At 36.0% G+C, this 18,087-nt stretch overlaps 1 protein-coding gene across 2 annotated transcripts in view; it reads left to right on the forward strand.

The window, feature by feature from the left end:
* Window positions 1–18,087, forward strand: part of SLC38A4 (solute carrier family 38 member 4) — a 54,754-nt gene that overhangs the window by 35,639 nt on the left and 1,028 nt on the right. For both annotated transcript variants that reach the window (XM_006916861.2, XM_006916862.2), the window contains exons 5-15: window positions 817–890; window positions 1,341–1,433; window positions 5,884–5,965; window positions 6,056–6,138; window positions 6,239–6,297; window positions 7,163–7,438; window positions 7,570–7,649; window positions 8,935–9,035; window positions 10,157–10,281; window positions 15,648–15,792; window positions 16,720–16,817. In XM_006916861.2, coding sequence (XP_006916923.1) covers window positions 817–890; window positions 1,341–1,433; window positions 5,884–5,965; window positions 6,056–6,138; window positions 6,239–6,297; window positions 7,163–7,438; window positions 7,570–7,649; window positions 8,935–9,035; window positions 10,157–10,281; window positions 15,648–15,792; window positions 16,720–16,817 — 1,216 coding nt within the window. The remainder of the gene's footprint in view (window positions 1–816; window positions 891–1,340; window positions 1,434–5,883; window positions 5,966–6,055; window positions 6,139–6,238; window positions 6,298–7,162; window positions 7,439–7,569; window positions 7,650–8,934; window positions 9,036–10,156; window positions 10,282–15,647; window positions 15,793–16,719; window positions 16,818–18,087) is intronic.

An 18,087-nucleotide genomic window follows, 5' to 3' on the forward strand; every position in this document is an offset into this window, starting at 1 on the left:
GGGAAAATGTAGTGTGCTCTCATCATGTAAAACAGAGAAAGAATACGATTTAAAAGAAAAAATTCAGGTAAAGTTTAGTATTATTCCTTAACTTATTATATAGATACTTTTATCTACACTTATTTTTGCTCTTTAATTCTTGATTCTGGAGAAACAGTGATCACTATCTACGTAAAGAAATCATACATGCACGTGAGTCTGTGGAGGGTCCTGAACCAGAAATGATTTTTTTGAATACACAAAAGGAATTTTCCTGCACCCTATTCTTACCTTTCTCTGTTTCTCTATTACACAGGCAATTGCCTGATCCCCTAGTTCACAAAGTGTCTTGTCGCCCAATGGGCCAGATCAGTTCAAACATTGCACGCATTTTCTTTTCTATTTCAGATTTTAGATTAAGGTTTAGTCATACTATTGAATAGCCCTTCAATTATAAATGTTGTTGCAAATATCAAGCAAATATGATGTACACGGATCCGTGTACTGAGGAAGTAGATATAGTATTTGCTAATTTTGCTATACATTTAGCATCCAAGTTATGAACCAGATTTTACTCCTGGGTAACACTGAAGGGAAAAAACGATATGTTACGGACTTCAAGTAGTAGGTTTTGGTACATAAAAAATAGCAAATTCCAATTCTGTGACATTAAAAAGTGCGTGTAGAATTCTTAAAAGAATTTCTCAGCTTCCCAAAACTCCAAAATCTTTTGTTAAGTTAGTGATTGAAAAGACCAATGTGATCATTTGTAATATCTAATGTTATTATGTCTTATTTATTACAGACACTTTATTTTCTTCTCTATTCCCTTAACAGAATCATGCTGCTTGCTGTGGCAATATTATCACTCTATTCAGTTCATCTCTTATTAAAGACTTCTAAGGAAGGAGGTATGTTAAGTCCAAAATGTTCTATTTTGATTCTCACTAAAGGGTATTTCAATCTATAGCTACATAACTATGGGATGATTTGGGTCAATTTCACATTCCATTTTCTTCTGACTCCAATGACACAATCTCTCAATGTTTTTAGTTATTTAGGTGACTGAGAGGAGTGAAAGTCAATTGGTTCAGGTTGAAGCCAAATAGAAAAAGAGATTTTTAGTAGATGATGTAAATAGCAGTTTTGACTTGCTGCACTGAGCTAACATGAATGAAGCTATTTCTTCTTGTCTGAAGAACATTTTAACGTATTAGTTTTTGAGATTGTATCTTTTAGGTTTTATTATTTCTTTGTGGTATATTTTTACATATTTGATACTCCATTGTAGAATTATATTATAGAAATATTTTAATCATTAAAACAATTTTTTAACAAGATTATTTTATCTTTGATTGTAGGATCTTTAATTTATGAAAAATTAGGGGAAAAGGCATTTGGATGGCCTGGTAAAATCGGAGCTTTCATTTCTATTACAATGCAGAACATTGGAGGTAAGGGGATATCGCTTTCAACAGGCTATTTAAATTTTCTAAAGAATGTTTAATATATAAGAAAACTCTTATGATAATACATAAGTACTTTAAATACAGAAAAATAGCAGCTTAGCAGTTTTTAAATTAAAAAATAACAAATTTTAAATAGACTTGCTGTCCCTCTTTAATTAAAAATAGCAACATGTAAGAATGAAATACTCTATAGAACCCTACCGATTGATTTCTAAAATTAAAATATAGAATTAAACCTGTTTTGATTTCAAATGCTGTTATGGCTTTAATTATTACTTTAAAAAATTAAAGCATTCATGCTTACTTCTGTCGCTGCCAGACAGTTGATGTTTCATGTATATGATTAAAAGTACTTTATAAAATTGAAAATTAAGTATCTGAGGGGCACGGCCAAATTTTGGAGTCCTTGAGACACAGCCCTCACAGAGCCAGCCCACTGGAGATAGTTCCTAAAAGTTGTGCTAAGGCAAAGTCTGGCTAGGTATCAGAAGCATTATAAACCACAGATTCCTTCATTCTACAGATTCTTATAATTCCTACTGTATTATAATTTCCAGAATAGAGCTTATTTTTAATAGTGTTCTGGGTGATATGTTTGCTCATCAGCTTCACTGGTCTTATTATGTGTGTCTTTGACCCTCAGAATGCATCTAGACCTCTATGTCAGATGTCCTGCTGACTCTGTGCTCTTGCATGGCCCAGACTATATCCACGCATAGTGGCATTTGTTTCCTCTCCTCCTACCCAATCCCCAAACCCACTATTCTATTCTTTTGTTCTTTCTTCTCTCACTGAACAATACCAGCAGTATCTAGTTTTTTAAACCCGAAATTTGGGTATCAGCCTAAATTTTTCCCTCCCTCCCTAACCCTCAACGTCAAATCAAATACCAAGCAGCTCCTGTCTTGAATCTCTCCTCTCCTTTCTATTCTCAATGCCACAGTTTAGGTGAACACTATTTCTTCTCAAACTGTTGCGGTATCCTTCTAATTGGTCTCCTGCCTTGAGTTTCCTCTACTCTCACCTCTAATTTATCCCCCAGATTAACTTTCTCAAATTCAAATCTATTCTTGCTTCTCCAGTGCATAAAATTCTTCCTCATTATTTTCTACATAAAATTTAAACTTTTTGGCCTGATACATAAGGGTCTTCATTATCTTTCCTCCGCCTACCTGTCTGATACCTTTCTTACCAACTCTTGTATGTATGTATGTATGTACGTACGTATGTATGTACGTATCATCTATCTATCTGTCTATCTATCTAACATCTATCTATCTGTCTATCCTCTATGTGTCCTGCATCATATCATAACAAACTATATTCAGTTCCCCTATTCTTGTAGTCCTCCTACCCTAACACACACACACTCACACATTCTCTCTCTCTCTCTCTCTCTCTCTCTCTCTCTTTGTCTCTCTCTTTCTCCTCTCCTCCTCCCCACCCCAATTCATTGCTTCTCCAGGCTTTTAGGAACTAGTTCCTCCAGGCTCCCTTATCCCTCTTTGTAGATATCTGGTCTGTTACTGTTTTATATAAGATATTTTAAAACCCTTGCATAGATAATAGACTTCTGGATTCTGATGCACCTGAATTTGAGTCTGTTTCTGTCACTATCTGTGACCTTAGGAAACTCACATTACTCCTCTGAGTCTAATTTTCTATCTATGAAAATGAGAGTAATATTCCATCCTCACAAGGTCATTGTGAGGATGAAATAAGACAAATATAGCACAGAATACGGGTTCACAACGTGGTTCCTTCTTCCCTGGTTCTCAGGTTCAATATCCATATCTCTGGAGTCCTTCTAATTATTTTTTAAATGGGCATTTTTATAATTATAAGACAAATACATGCTAACTGTGAAAAACTAAGACATTACATAAATATATAAATTATAAAGAAATGTTTCCATAAGTCACCCTTAGAAATAACTACTCCAGGTTTTCCTTAATGCCAAATTTAACAAATATACTGTTACTGTTAAAATCAGATCATCTTGTAATATTGATTTGTAGTTTGCTTTTTTAATGTAACAATATACCTTGAATGTATTTATATATTATTCTTTTCAGTGGCTTTCAAGTTTTCCATTGTATAAATGTACCATAATTGGTTTACTCAATCCCTTATTGATGAAGTTAGATTGTTTCCAGTTTTTCATTATTACAAACAATGATGCAATAAATAAATTTGCACAGAAATCTTGCAAAAAGGTAACTCTTTTTGATATAAAATCACTGGAGTCATTTAAGATTTCTGGGATGCCAGAAATTTCTTTAATAACCTTTATCCAACTATACCTGCTACTGATAATGGATTGTTGGTAAACAGAAAAAAAAAAAATCCAGGTGTATCTTAATGATTTGTATTTATTTCTTTTCATATTTTTTATATATTAAGACTATAGTCCTGGGTAGAATTTGGCAGTAATGCCAGGATTATTTCATTCATTTTCCTGGTTTGGGGCCACAAGCAGATAAACCTACAAAATAGACTGCTTTACACTGGGCTCATATTTTCAGACTTATCAAGATTTAAAGGATCGAGTGTTTCATAGGATCACTTTATAGTTGATCTAAGTTATTTGTTTGGACAACTGAAATAACCATACATGTATTTACCCCTGAATTCAACAGGCTGAGCGGCAATAGCAGCATCTGTTGCTCAAAGTATAGCTACTAATATGCTTCTAAATGATGGGATAAACTATAATGTGGTCTCTCAGTCAAGCCATACACGCAAAAAGAAGTGTGGTTTTAAGGGAGTAAGATGAAATTTTATACATCATTCCTGAAAATGCTCTCACTTTAGTTACTTCATACGATTAGTGATTATTTTGGCCTAATGGAAATCACTTGTATTTCTGCATTTAGCAACTTCACACTTAGAACGTTTAATTTTCTCAATCCCCTGAAAAATTAACATTTACCATAAATGTTTCGACACTGGAAGAATAGTGTTGACATTACCCAGACAGGTCTGGATCATTCTGAACTTTCGAAGACCAAACACATTAACAGTGGTAACATCACTGAACGTCAGCAATTAATAGCTCTCTAAAATTGAATGATACCTCACTGAGCCAGTTAATCAGAAATATGTCCTCTGTTTACACTCTGTAAGATTTAGCTTTAGTCAAGGTCTTTGTAAAGATTAACCAAATAATGTTTGCAGAAGACACATCACGTATTGTAAGAATCATTTCACTTCACAATAAGAGAAGAAACACTGGCCCCAAATCAGGAAACTTATGTTTTGGATGTGGTCTGTCATTTTCAAGCTGTGTGACTTTGGACGTGTCATTTAAGCTCTCAAAATCTTTATCTCCTTAGCTGTGATAATGACATACACTTGCTGTTTCATAGATGATTTCAGATGATTACATGGAGTTAATGTGCAGAACCAAACAATGTGGAGAATTATTATCATTATTATTACTTTTGTTTGAGGTTGAGAAACTATCTTTAATGTTCATTAATTTAATATTAATAGTTCAATTTGCAACTTAGGTATCTGCTTTAAATGTCTGTTAGCAAAAATTCACCAGAAGGATGAAGCATGCAGTTAAAGCTATTAATGCAAAACTCGTCAGTTTATTTTTAAGTGACTCTGATGTTGCATAAATCTCTATAATTATAGGAAAAATTGTATTATGTATATGTGTATATATGTATATATACACACATTTTTTCAGGGAGAGGGTTTATAGATTTCATTAAGTTGTCGGAAGAGTACACGATCACACGTATATCACTTATCAAGATGTTCAAGAAATGTTGCCACTTTGAATGATTTCTTATTTGGCCAAAGGGGAGAGGCTAGGATATAGAGGGGAAAAACGTCATTAACATAGTGGGAGAAGCTATTGCCTCTGATATTTTTTTATCAATCCAGTATGACTCCAGTTTAGACAATCAGTGGTCTGAGACTTTGTGTGTCCCTCAGGGAGATTACAGAGGAATAGACTGGCACCTACCCGGGGAGAGCCAGAATGACATGTAGTACACTTACCTCTGCCCTACAGTTCTGGCCTCTCCCTTCCGGCCCACACCTTCTGTTGCCAGACCCTTCTCCATGTTATAGACACTAAAACTGGCATGCTCAGTACAGTCTATGATGACTTATAACTAATGAGGGGAAAAACTTTCAAAGTACAGCTTCACTGAAAACCTCAGAGCTGGATTTAACACAGAATCAGCATTGATACTGTTAGGAAAGTTCCATACACAAGAGCCAGAAGGCCAAATGTCTATTTTTGAAAAGAACTTGGAAGCAGTACAAAATTCACAGAGTGGCTTTCTTTTTTGTTCGGGGGATTAGATGCTCGTCTTAACCGAGAAGAATGTATGTCTCAAATGCAAGAACTTCTCCCAACTTGCCTGTGACTTCAGTGCTATTCACATTACTAAACTGTCATGTTTCTCATTTTTAGCAATGTCAAGCTACCTCTTTATCATTAAATATGAACTACCTGAAGTAATCAGAGCATTCATGGGACTTGAAGAAAATACTGGGTATGTCTTATGCTCTCTCTGAAATGTCAAGTGATTCATCCTAGCTGGTCTTTTCCAAACCCAATGTTCTGGTTCTTCTTTCTCTTCTAGAGAATGGTACCTCAATGGCAACTACCTCGTCCTATTTGTGTCTGTTGGAATCATTCTTCCACTTTCTCTTCTTAAAAATTTAGGTAAAGTCATTTTTAATTTTTATTTTTATTTCATATTCTAATAGGTTATCTGATTGTAAATGCCATATTCACCTTCCAGAATTTCTCTGCTAACTCCTAGGTTACCTTGGTTATACCAGCGGATTTTCTCTTACCTGCATGCTGTTTTTTGTCAGTGTGGTAAGTGATTTATTGACACGATTCTTGTAGCTTGGGGAGCATGAGATGTTTTTAGTCCTTGAATTAGTGTTCTCTTTTGTGTTCAAGCACTTCATTGGCATGAAATAGTTCTCATATCACAAGTAATTTTTTTTGTATTCTAGCTTGGAATGTGAAAAGGATAGTCATGAGTTTAAAAATAGTTGAGTTAGAATGTCAAGGTCATTGCTAAGAGTATGTTTTAGGCACATAAAGTATATTTGGACAGAAGGACCACTTCAAGCAGGAACATGACAATAACCCAGTATTTAGAAAGGTGGAGGTAATAAAAGGGAAGAGCCCCGAAGAGAAATGAGTAGGCAACAGAATTAGCCATATCTGCATGAATCAGCCATTTTCTCTTACACATTCTACCCATGAAGAGAGGGTGACCACAGTGGGATTAAAGAAGAAATCCCTCTCCTCACCTCCCCTCACTCTCTGCCAAAAGGGAAAATTTCTTGTAATATCCTGGATGCCAAAATGTATATAGTATTACCCCCAAAGAGGTAAAGGGGAGGGAAGTTTTTAATAACCCATATTATTATTATTAGTTTAAAGAAATAAAAGATATGACTAGAACAGGAAACAATCATCTTTGTCATGGAAGAGTATGAACGAAGCTTAGGATGGATTCATGCAAAATGCTGTCCTGTTGACTCTATAGGGGAGGACTACCAATCATCATTCCAACTCTTTCTTTAGGACAGAGGCTTTGTTGTCCATTAGTCTAAAAGGAATCATGAGCAGAGACCTCTCATCTCCACCTCAAAAGCCACACATATGGATTTTCATTTCCTTGTTCTTCTCAAAGGGTAACTTTTTTTTTTTAAATCACTGGGTCTAGGTGATTTACAAGAAATTCCAAATACCCTGCCCTCTGCCCATTCTGGATCACAATGTTGGAAATCTGACATTCAACAATACACTTCCAATGCACGTGGTAATGTTACCCAACAACTCAGAGAATAGTGGTGTGAACTTCATGATGGATTACACCCACCAGAATCCTGCAGGGCTAGATGAGAACCAGGCCAAGGGCTCTCTTCATGGCAGTGGAGTAGAGTATGAAGCACACAGTGATGACAAGTGTCAACCCAAATACTTCGTATTCAACTCCCGGGTAAGTGAGAGGCCTGGGCCTCTAACGAGCCTAGCAATGTGGGCTCTGAATTTTTATTCATAAACTCAGATGCCCTGGGATTACCATCTGTGTTGAAATGCTAAATATGTGGTGTTGTCTTTGTTTTTCAGGCGGCCTATGCAATTCCTATCCTAGCATTTGCTTTTGTATGCCACCCTGAGGTCCTTCCCATCTACAGTGAACTTAAAGAGTAAGGCAGCTATCATTTTAACATTCTAATTTGCTTTGAAAATGGGCTCATATGTTCAAAGTTGCTTCATACAGAAGCACGGTTTATAGCTTTTTCTTCAGAGAAAGTTTGTTCTACAACTATTCGGTAACATGCTTTAACCAAAAAGGTGTGAATCAGTCCCATCGTAGCACTGCCTTATCTGTTTCCTTCTCCCCTATTCCTTCACCCTAATTGTCCAGGGAAGGGGATCAGGGCAGAGGAAGGAGGAGCCAAAGGCTGTAATGGTTTTGGCGGGCATGGGGAATTGAAGTTTGAATTTTAGCGGAGAGAAGTGACATCACCTGAACTGGAAATGACTCCACCCATAAAAACCAAAAATTAAGGTTAGGGTGGCCACGCTAAGCCACTGATGTCACTTGTGGTCAGTTCCTAACCCTTGTCTAGAAGACATTCACCATAGAGATGTGCAAACATCTGGCCTTTGTTGTCTTATCTGTACAATAAAGACACTGGTTAGACAATCTTGTTTCTAATCGACTCTCTGAATCATTAATACTTTTTTCCCTTTGAGGCTGTTGACGTCTACTTGGGGATGAATTGGAGCCTACTATAGCTGCTTCCCTCTTTACCTTTAGAGGTCAATGTCATATAATAATTTTCAACTTATTTAACCCAGACATCAACAACCTCAGTCTTCATTCTCACTAAATAATAATAACTTTCCCCATAAATTCTGATTTACTTTATAAAAAAATTTTGGAACATTTTAATTATTTTGATGTCTTTGATTTACTTGGAAAATGACATGTAGCAGTTACTCTAGAGGCCTGACGATTGACTTTAAGTCACCGAGTGCCTTCTAGAATGGTTTCCAGAAGCTGTCCAGGTAATACCAAACACCCTGGTAATAATATGCAAACTCCTGGAAGTAAGGCTTTGCTGATTCTAATATGTTCTTGTCCTCATTAAACTCATCTCACTATGAAATATGAAGGCTTTCTACATTAGGAACCAGTTTGATCTTTATGTTAATTAATTCTTAAATACTCAGCACAGTGGTCTGAGTATTTAAGTAATCATTAGGAAAATGATTATTTCTAAGACCGAAGTAGTGTTTTTAAAACATGGAAACAAATCCTCCACGGCTAAAGGAAATTTAAATAGCTATGTTTCTGCACTAGAAATGAAGTTTCATAATGAGCAACATAGATGCATATTCTTTCATTATTTAAAATTTTTAAATTCTAAATAGTGATATATTCACAAATTATAAAAAAAAACTCAGTGTTCTTTTTCTTTTCAGTCGGTCCCAGAGGAAAATGCAAACCGTGTCAAATATTTCCATCACGGGGATGCTCATTATGTACCTGCTTGCTGCCCTCTTTGGTTACCTAACCTTTTATGGTAGGTCAGTCTGTCAAAGTCATTCTCTTTGTGCAAATCCTAGTTGGACTGATCATTAACCTGGGTAGGTATAATTATTTTAAATAACCTCTATAAGCAGTATGATCTATTGATACAATTACTTATTTAACATGCTATTTTAGACTTGTCACTTGACCTAAGAAAATGGGACCTGAACCAGCCTAGCCAACAGGTTACAACAATTTGCGAATTCACACATATTTTATTTTGAAAGTCTCTTAAATTTAATTATTTTCCTTCAGGGATAGATAATATTTCCTTGGTTTAATTCCCTAGTCCATCTCAACCTAGAAGCAATGAAAGTGAATTCAACTGCATGTTGCAAAGCTCTTTTGGTGGAATAAATAACTACCAAGCAAATGACAGAAAAAGTACAATGTCATTGAGTTGGTGTTGTCAACTCATTTATCAGTCAATTTGAATCTAAGGGCTTGGAGCATTAGGCGATTTTTTTTTTTTTTTGCTTATCCTATTCTATTGTGTTATAGTGAATGTTTTCCTAAACAAGAGCACATAACAGAATTACCTTCATTCTTGGAATGTACTATCAAAAATGTATATATATGAGTATGATCACATTAGATTGTGCCTAAAATATTTCTTCTATGACATATTAACGGGATACAAAAGGAGTAGGATTGCCATTTCCTTCCATAAGCATGGCCCTATAGACAAATTTCAGGGGATCATCCCACTGGTCAATGTGAGCGACATAAATATATTTTTTGTATAAACTTCAATTGATTGCAAGATAAGTTAAGGAGGAAAAAACTGGAGGAAAGGGAGCACCATTATTTTTTTAAATCCTGTTTTGTTTTGTGATGCTTCTGTAGAGCAGAGATAGATTTATCAGAGGGCAAATGAGCTAGAGAAGCCTCTTGGCAATTTCATGTTAGCTTCTGCAACTTTATAAGCTTCAGAGTCCCTTTTTTAAAAGCCACACAGCTAATAAGCTCACAGACAGGGTAAAAACAGAAGTGTCTGGATTCCCAGACCTGGGTTTTTCTACTGTACTGTGTTTCCTCCACAGACCATTGCCATAGGCAACCAGGTCGACTTGACAACACCAAACGAACTCTTTTTCTTCTTCCCCTTTGTAGGAGAAGTTGAAGATGAATTACTTCATGCTTACAGCAAAGTGTACACATTCGACACCCCTCTCCTCATGGTACGCCTGGCAGTCCTCGTGGCAGTCACACTAACTGTTCCCATTGTCCTATTCCCAGTAAGTACATGGAGGTTTAGTGAAAGAATCCTGCTTTACCCTATGGATCAGTACACATGTTTTGACTTGATGTAGACTGAATTATAGTGTGAGTGAGCAATTGCCATGCCTGAGGACATTATTATTTTTATACAGCATTTTGGAACCACTTAAAATTGACCATTAAATATGGAGATAGAGCACATGTTTTTAGATGTTAAGTATTTTAAAGTGCAGGAAAGAAAATCATGAAATTTATTTTTACTTATTTATTTTCCAGCTTTACTGAGGCTGAAATTTGTTCTTAAATTCAAATTCAAAAAGCAGACCTTGAGCTTCTATGTTGTGAATTAGTAGAAATGAGTAGGAATTCATATAACTTCTGAAACTTGAAAGTCAAAACCACATTAACTTTCAATGCACATTGCATTTTCACCATTTTTGAATGTATTTCATCTTTCCCCCAGTTTATTGTGCCACAGTAACATCCCAAAGTAGCCGTATTTAATCTGATTCCTTGAAGGCTAGTGAGAAGGGAATTCAGGTTAAGTAAATTACATCCTAGAACCAGATTTCTTGAAAATTTTTCGTTATTCACCATATATCTCTTCTACTGCTCCCAAAATGACACATGTCCTTACTGGATTGCCTCTTCTTGGCATTTGCCACTGGCGTCAGTTTTTCTGGGAATCGCAGAACAGGGGTGGTCATGGAGATTTGAGCTGCATGAGTTAAAACCACCACCTATAGAAAAACATAGGTCTGCACTCTCCTGCCAACTCTTCTCCTTTCATAAACACTGAATTTACTCATTCATTTTAGAGGAAAAAATAAGCAACCAGCACTACCCTGTACAGAATGTTCCATAGAGGGCCAAGCATATGAGGACTACTCATATAATGATAACTGTGGTCACTTTAAATGCAGTTTGTGTGCTGAAATATTTTTTGGCACATTCCTTTTTCATGAGTGCATGAAATCAGATCTTTATTACTACATTGGCTAATATTTAACTCTTAAATAATGTCTTGCCTCTCATATATCTGAAAGTATTCAAATGACATGCACACAGCTTTAGCCTAAAATCAACTCCATTGTGGCTACAAGGCAGAAGACAGCTATAGACAGAAAGTCTTTTCCAGGGTAAAATTTCCAAGTAAACAGCGTCACTGGGCGAAGAATATCAAAAGCCCTTCTTTTTGTATGTTAGGATATCACTAACTAAATTTTTGTACACAGTAGGCATTCATATCATTGTTGAATCAAAGCATTTTACAAAAGAAATCTGTGATGTGCTTCTGTATTGCTTTATTCATAAGCCTTAAATATAGTGCTTTCAAGTCATGGTCTCAGGGGATTAATGGACTTGGCTGTGGTCACACAGCTTGTCGGTAACAGTTGAACTAATGAGGGGCTCATAACATGACACTTATGGCTGCAATCGTGGTAATGGAAAGTGAAAGTCAGCCTTTCATTTACTGATGACCATTGCTCCTTGACATTAAGAATGCAGACATCTGCATGGAGCATTTCCCCCTTCTGACAGATAAAGCACTGGCATAAGTCTGACCATTAGGAATGGCGGTGACTTGGAAACATCTCCCATCAGAGGTACAACAGAACCAAAACTGACCATTAGAACCAAATTTCAGAAAAATAGTTAACTGCTATCCTTCATTATGTATCTTCACCCAACCTTAGCATTTATGGAAACATGCACATAATTCTGCTTTGCTCTTACAATGTTGTGAGATGATCTGCATAACTGTCCAAATTTCCTCCTGGGGAGTAAGTCCCTGGAGGTTAGAGATATGCACAATGACTGGCACAGGATGAGCTCAGCAATGTTTGCTAAGAAAGAAAAACCATCTCCAAATGAATCTTGACTTTTCTTGAGAAGTACAAACTGCTTTTTCTAGCAAAAGCATAGGCTCTTCCCCTTGCTGACATTTGCCACAAATTCCAGTTTGGGGGACCATCTGGGCTAATGAACCAAGCCTCTATGGATCTGATGGATGACATAAAAGCAGGCCCAGCCTCCCTGTCTCTGTCAAGTCCCAAACGGCTACATTGACACTCTTCCCCCAAAGTGATAGAAGAAGTTAGTGGTGTTTTTGTTTGTTTCTTACAATTTAGAAGATTTTCAGTGTGTCAAATGCTGAGTCACAGCATGGTTCTCCTGTCAGGTTTCTCTGAATTAAGAAACTCTTAAACAGTAAGGAGTCTGTTTCCTTGGCCTTATTATCCCCACATATGAATAATAAAACAAACAAGCAAATAAAACCTAATCTGGATTAAAATCTGTCAGGTTTAGGTATTATTTTATATTCTCCTCCTTTCAATAAATAACTGGGCTCTCTTTCTGAGAAGCCTAGGAAGATATAAGAGGGGTTTTATTGTTGTTGGATAGTTTTTCCTTTGATTAATCTATTTATTGTCTTTCTTTTTTCCAGTTAGGTTAGTTTTTTCTCCTTAGTAAAAGGCCCATAGTGATAGCTTGAAATGTTTGTTGAACAAAGGAATAAATGAAGTGAATAAGAAGCTTTTTCATTAGCAACCCAACATTTCTTTTCTCTTTCTTAGTGTAGGAGGTGGGTGATGTGGGGCAGGGGTGTCTATCGTGGGACTACACTTCCTCCCCAAGGACTGACAGTGCCGTATATTTGCTTGTGCTTCCCTTTACGCAGTAAAATTCACACAACACCATGAAAAACAGAAGAACAAATAATCCTAACGGGTTTATCGAGAACACAGAGGCTTAAATTCTACTGCCACATCTTACAAAAAAGAGATAATGCCTCAGATTCTCCAACCACTTCTATTTCATTTTACTATAGTAAAATCATTCTTTTCATGTATGTTGACTTCAGATTGCCTGTTTTGAAGTTTATGTAGATATAGGCATAAAAATATGGCAGATGTTGCTATGAACTGGAATAGAATAGCGATCCTTAGGTATTTCTAACACTCTTATCTTAAGCCATCCTAAAGTGAAACTGTGATTTACCCCTAAGTAATAGAATTAATTTTTTTTTTTTTTAGAATTCAGAACCAAGCCTTCCACTTTCTACTCTGCCTGCATATTTCTGACTTTCACACTAGGTCCCCGCATGATAGCATAGTACCTATAAAGAGGCTTATGTGCAGAACAGTCTCTCTGGAAATAAAAGTTTTTTCTAGGGCTGCATAGAACTTTTCTGGAATCATTCTGGGTCAGAAGCCATGGCTGTTGCTGGGGACTTCTCCCACCCACAGCCACATTTCCAAATTCTTATCAATTTGTGTCTCTAGAGAAAGGGCACTTAGATAAATGAATTGGAGGCAACGCTTTGTGGGTAATAAGCAGAATTGCCTCTATCCTGACATAGGCAAATAGAATTGCTGAGGCTCTTTTGATCCCAAGCTCACTCCTCAAGGCAGCGTTTTAACAAGGAACAACCAGCAAGCGTCCTTCTATTCTTCTCCACCGCCCACAGCCTGCTATCTCCCTGTTTGCCCTGTTGCCTTCTTCAGGAATGCACTGGCAACTCTGTTTACTTTAATTTCTGTTTGGGTTTTGTTATTCCTTACTCACTATGAGAAGCAAGCTTTCACTATTTACCCCAACTATCATTCCTGTGAACCTTCTGTCTCTAACATCATCAGGCCAAACCTGAGTCTTTCTGGGACCCATAAGGCCTACAGAAACCATTTATATTCAGAGGCTGTATACATAGAGGATTACTGCTAACTCAGCTTATTGAATTAAATGCATTATTTTAAGAAAGGACTAAAAAGCACATAGATGTGACCTCTGCCTGAAAACAACTTGTATTCTAGTTGTTTATTCTATAAATTTAGCACTTTCAAACAAATTCTTAAACACTGCATATGTACCATAGAAAGCTTATTTGAAGCCTACTAATTAGACCAGTTTGGACAATATCAAATAATCATGAATTGTAGGGCATAATATAGAATTTATAGGCTGCTGAGGAAAACAAAATCAAAGCATTTACTTTCCTCAGTCCTACTTTTCAGAGTGATTTTCATAATTTTCACTAATCCAATTTTTAAAATCTGTTACAAAATCACTCTTAAACTATTTCCAGAGACTATCTGGTTTGCCATTCTGGAAATAAAACTGCCTCTTAAACCTGAACAGATGGCTTTAATTTTTGGTGGAGTGGTATGAAAGGAATGTCACATTAGAAACTGTAAGCAATTCAGCTCTAAGTTTTTGTCATTAATACCTGTGTTTTAAAATATATTTTACATTTTCTTTTAAGTAAGTTATGATCTCCATAACATTAAGAGACTTCAGAAGTAAAATTTTGAAGTAAAAATCAATCCCAGCATTTCTGAAAATGTGAAGTCCCAGCTTAACTGAAGTGCTCACTTATTGAAAAGCCGGTAGATTAATTCCACTAAATCAAGTGTCCTCTAAAAGATTCCAAAGATAAGACTATTTTCAACTTGGTTAAGCTGTTCAAACATAATTGGCACTGCCTCCCTCTACTCACAAGGATCTCTTTATCTGGTTACATCAGAGTAACTTAGGCGGCAGCTGCAAATGGAGCCTCTCTTGACCCTTCGCCTACTTATTTCAGCCACTAAAATAGGGCTAAAATCTGTCAAGGATCCTGGAGGGAAAAGGTTCGTCCTGTTCAATTTAATTCAACATTTATTGAGTGTCTGCTGTGTGCATGACCCTAAGCTAGAAACACTGAGGAATGTTAAGATTATTAGGTCCTGTTCTTTGCCTTTTGTGCATTTATATCTATAATTAGGGGAAGGAATAAAAGGGAAGAGAAAAGGATAAATACAAAGAGTGTCATATTCTTTTAAATCTGAGGTGGAAAAAATGTTCAGTACAATGCAAAATTAAGAAAAACCCAGGTTTGTAAAAATTTCATTCTCAGCCCTGTGCAGATCAATTCAGTGCTTGCCCTTAATACTTAATCCAATCTGATGAGACATGATTAGAAATCAACAAGGGTTTTACTGAATCTCTGAATTATATCTGTTATCTATTATTTTTATCTCTTTCTGACTGAGATCATTTTGAAGAAAAAATTCTGAAAGCTGAGAAAGTGGGCACAAGCTTTATCACTAAGGGAAAATAACAGTATCTCAAACATCAAAAATCATCATCAAGGTTGCACAACAATATAAATTTACTTAATACTACTGAACTGTATACTTAAAAAATGGTTAAGATGGTAAATTTTATGTTATATGTATTTTACTACAGTAAAAAAATTCTCAAAAAATCAGCAAATCAGCATCAAGATCTTTTCTGGGAGAAAAAGGAAAAACAAAGAAAATGCTCCAGAGCGATGAGAATATTTGAAATAATAAAGGCAAAAACAAAGCAGTGACCTTGCCTTTGAACTTTCTTGTTGCAGATTCGTACATCAGTGACCACTCTGTTATTTCCCAGAAGACCCTTTAGCTGGATAAGACATATCCTGATTGCAGCCACGCTTATTGCACTTAATAACGTTTTGGTCATCCTTGTGCCAACTATAAAATACATCTTTGGATTCATAGGTAAGTTTCAGAAAGGCTTTTACATAGTCATCTCAAGCTGATATCTCCTTAAATGGTTGACAAGGAGCCAGGGTTGGGAGGTCAAGGATCCTCTGTCCGTCTCAGGCTCACAGGATTCCTATTAGTCCAGTAGGGCTCCAGCTGGTCATCTTCCCTCTATCCCAACTGACACTGGAAGTTATTCACAGGATCAGAAAATGTTAGCACTAAAAGCTACTTTATAGGTCATCTAGTCCAACTGCCTTTTCTGACAGATGAGGAAACTGAGCCAGGTAGAAGTCAAGTCATATACCTTAGAGTTGGCCCAGGATTTGCACTTAGGTCCTAACTTTGCATCAAAAAGCAAGGAAGATAGATTTTATCTACAGGATGCTTGCTCTCTCAGATCTGTGAGTATCAGCTGAGCATTAAAGGTTGTCTTTGGAGGAGGAGGAGATTGATTTTGTATTATTTCTCTTAACTATTAAGGAAAATATACTTAATTCCCTTGACGGTGCATCTTAATATATTTCATTTTTCATTCTGTTGATTTGAGGGATTGCTCCAATTTTAAATACAATATAAAACTTTTAAAAATTAAGTGTAAGCAACTTGAAAAGTTAGAAGTGGATAGGAAGGGTGTGTGATAAGTTCAATCTCCTTAATCAGTGTTTATAGTATTATTAATTTCCTGTAAATCTGTAATATTCAGTCTTTATTGTTTATTATATGTTATATATACTCAGTATGCAGTTATGATGTTAGGAACATTTTAATTTTCTTTATAGACATATCTTTGAATAAGCAAACACCATGAGTTTATAGTGCATTCAGTGCTAAGATCAGGGAAGCTTCAGATTTGGTGTCTTTAAAGTGCCTTCAGTTTCCGCCTTGCTGAGTCAGACCTGCTGTGTAAGACATTGATCTGTCCTGTGTTTCTCTCCTCAGGGGCTTCTTCTGCCACTATGCTGATTTTCATTCTTCCAGCAGCTTTTTATCTTAAAATTGTCAAGAAAGAACCTCTTCGGTCACCCCAAAAGGTTGGGGTAAGTAAGGCTTGCAGTTTCCCCCATTATAAGTTTCTCTTTTACTACTTAAACTAGGAAACACACATGATTCAAAGAAATGAATTTATGAACAAGAACAAGAAAATCAAAGATGAGCTGGAATTCTCCAGTGGAGAGAAAGGGGGTTATATTTCTGGCACTCAGACGATTCCTGAATTTTTTCTCTTCAAATACCAAATATCTTGTGTTGAGTCCTTCCTACCTGTCAAAGGCTAATATAGTTTCCCCGCAGGCATATGTGTATACCACTTTCCACCACACAGCTATTGCTATACTACCTATGGGAAATTAGGCACCCTAGCAGTGTTATGAAATAGTGGAAATGTTTTAGTCATATTTGTTAGGTTTGTAAGGCCAAAAAAAAGATGTTGCTTTTGTTTTCCCCTCTGTAGTACCTTGTCCTCTGATGGACTAAGATACAGAACAGAATCATCCATTTTCCAGCTAACCTCTTTAGATATAAAATGTAGTTTTATTAAACTAGAGAATGTGTATTTCTTTCCCATAATAGAACTACAGAAACATATACTAGACATAATAATTCTTTTCAATAATTAAATATTATCAGTGTCTTCTTAATAAAGCCTTATATTAGGGCTTGAAAAGAATGCCTTGTATTGAATTTTGTCTGGGAATCATTCACCTCTTGGGATTGTTCAGGGACTTCAGGACAATTTGGTATCAAAAGCTCCTCTCATCTCTCATCTCACCCCCGAATTTCCACAATATGCAGGCCTTCTTACTTGAATTTTTAGAGCAAGTTATTTGTCCTGTTTATGATCCATTTTTAGTTTTATCAGATGTAAAAATGAATAAAATTATATCCTAGATTCTTTCTAGTGAAAAAAATTTAGCTGCTGCTTCCTCATCTATAGAATTAAAAGCTTGATCCGTGTGGTGATATATAAGGTTGCTTTTAGTATTAAAATTCTAAAATGTTGTATTATACACACACATACATACACACACACACTTTGCTTTTTTTTCCCCAAGGAATATACAACATATATCAGGCTTTCGTTTTTGTTTGCTTTATAAATTTTGATCATTTTATATCATACATATTACTCTTTTTATAACCTTCCCCTTTTTATCTAAAAGATTATGAGCTCTCCCTAGGTCATTAAATATTTTTCTGTCACTTGATTTTTAATGATCGCAGGGTAGTCAATCATTTTGATGTAGCAAATTGATGGACCATTACAGTATTTTGAACATGTGAGTTAACTATCTCCACTGAATTCACGCT

The sequence above is a fragment of the Pteropus alecto genome, unplaced genomic scaffold, assembly GCF_000325575.1.
Source record: "Pteropus alecto unplaced genomic scaffold, ASM32557v1 scaffold196, whole genome shotgun sequence".
NCBI classification, from domain to species: domain Eukaryota; kingdom Metazoa; phylum Chordata; class Mammalia; order Chiroptera; family Pteropodidae; genus Pteropus; species Pteropus alecto.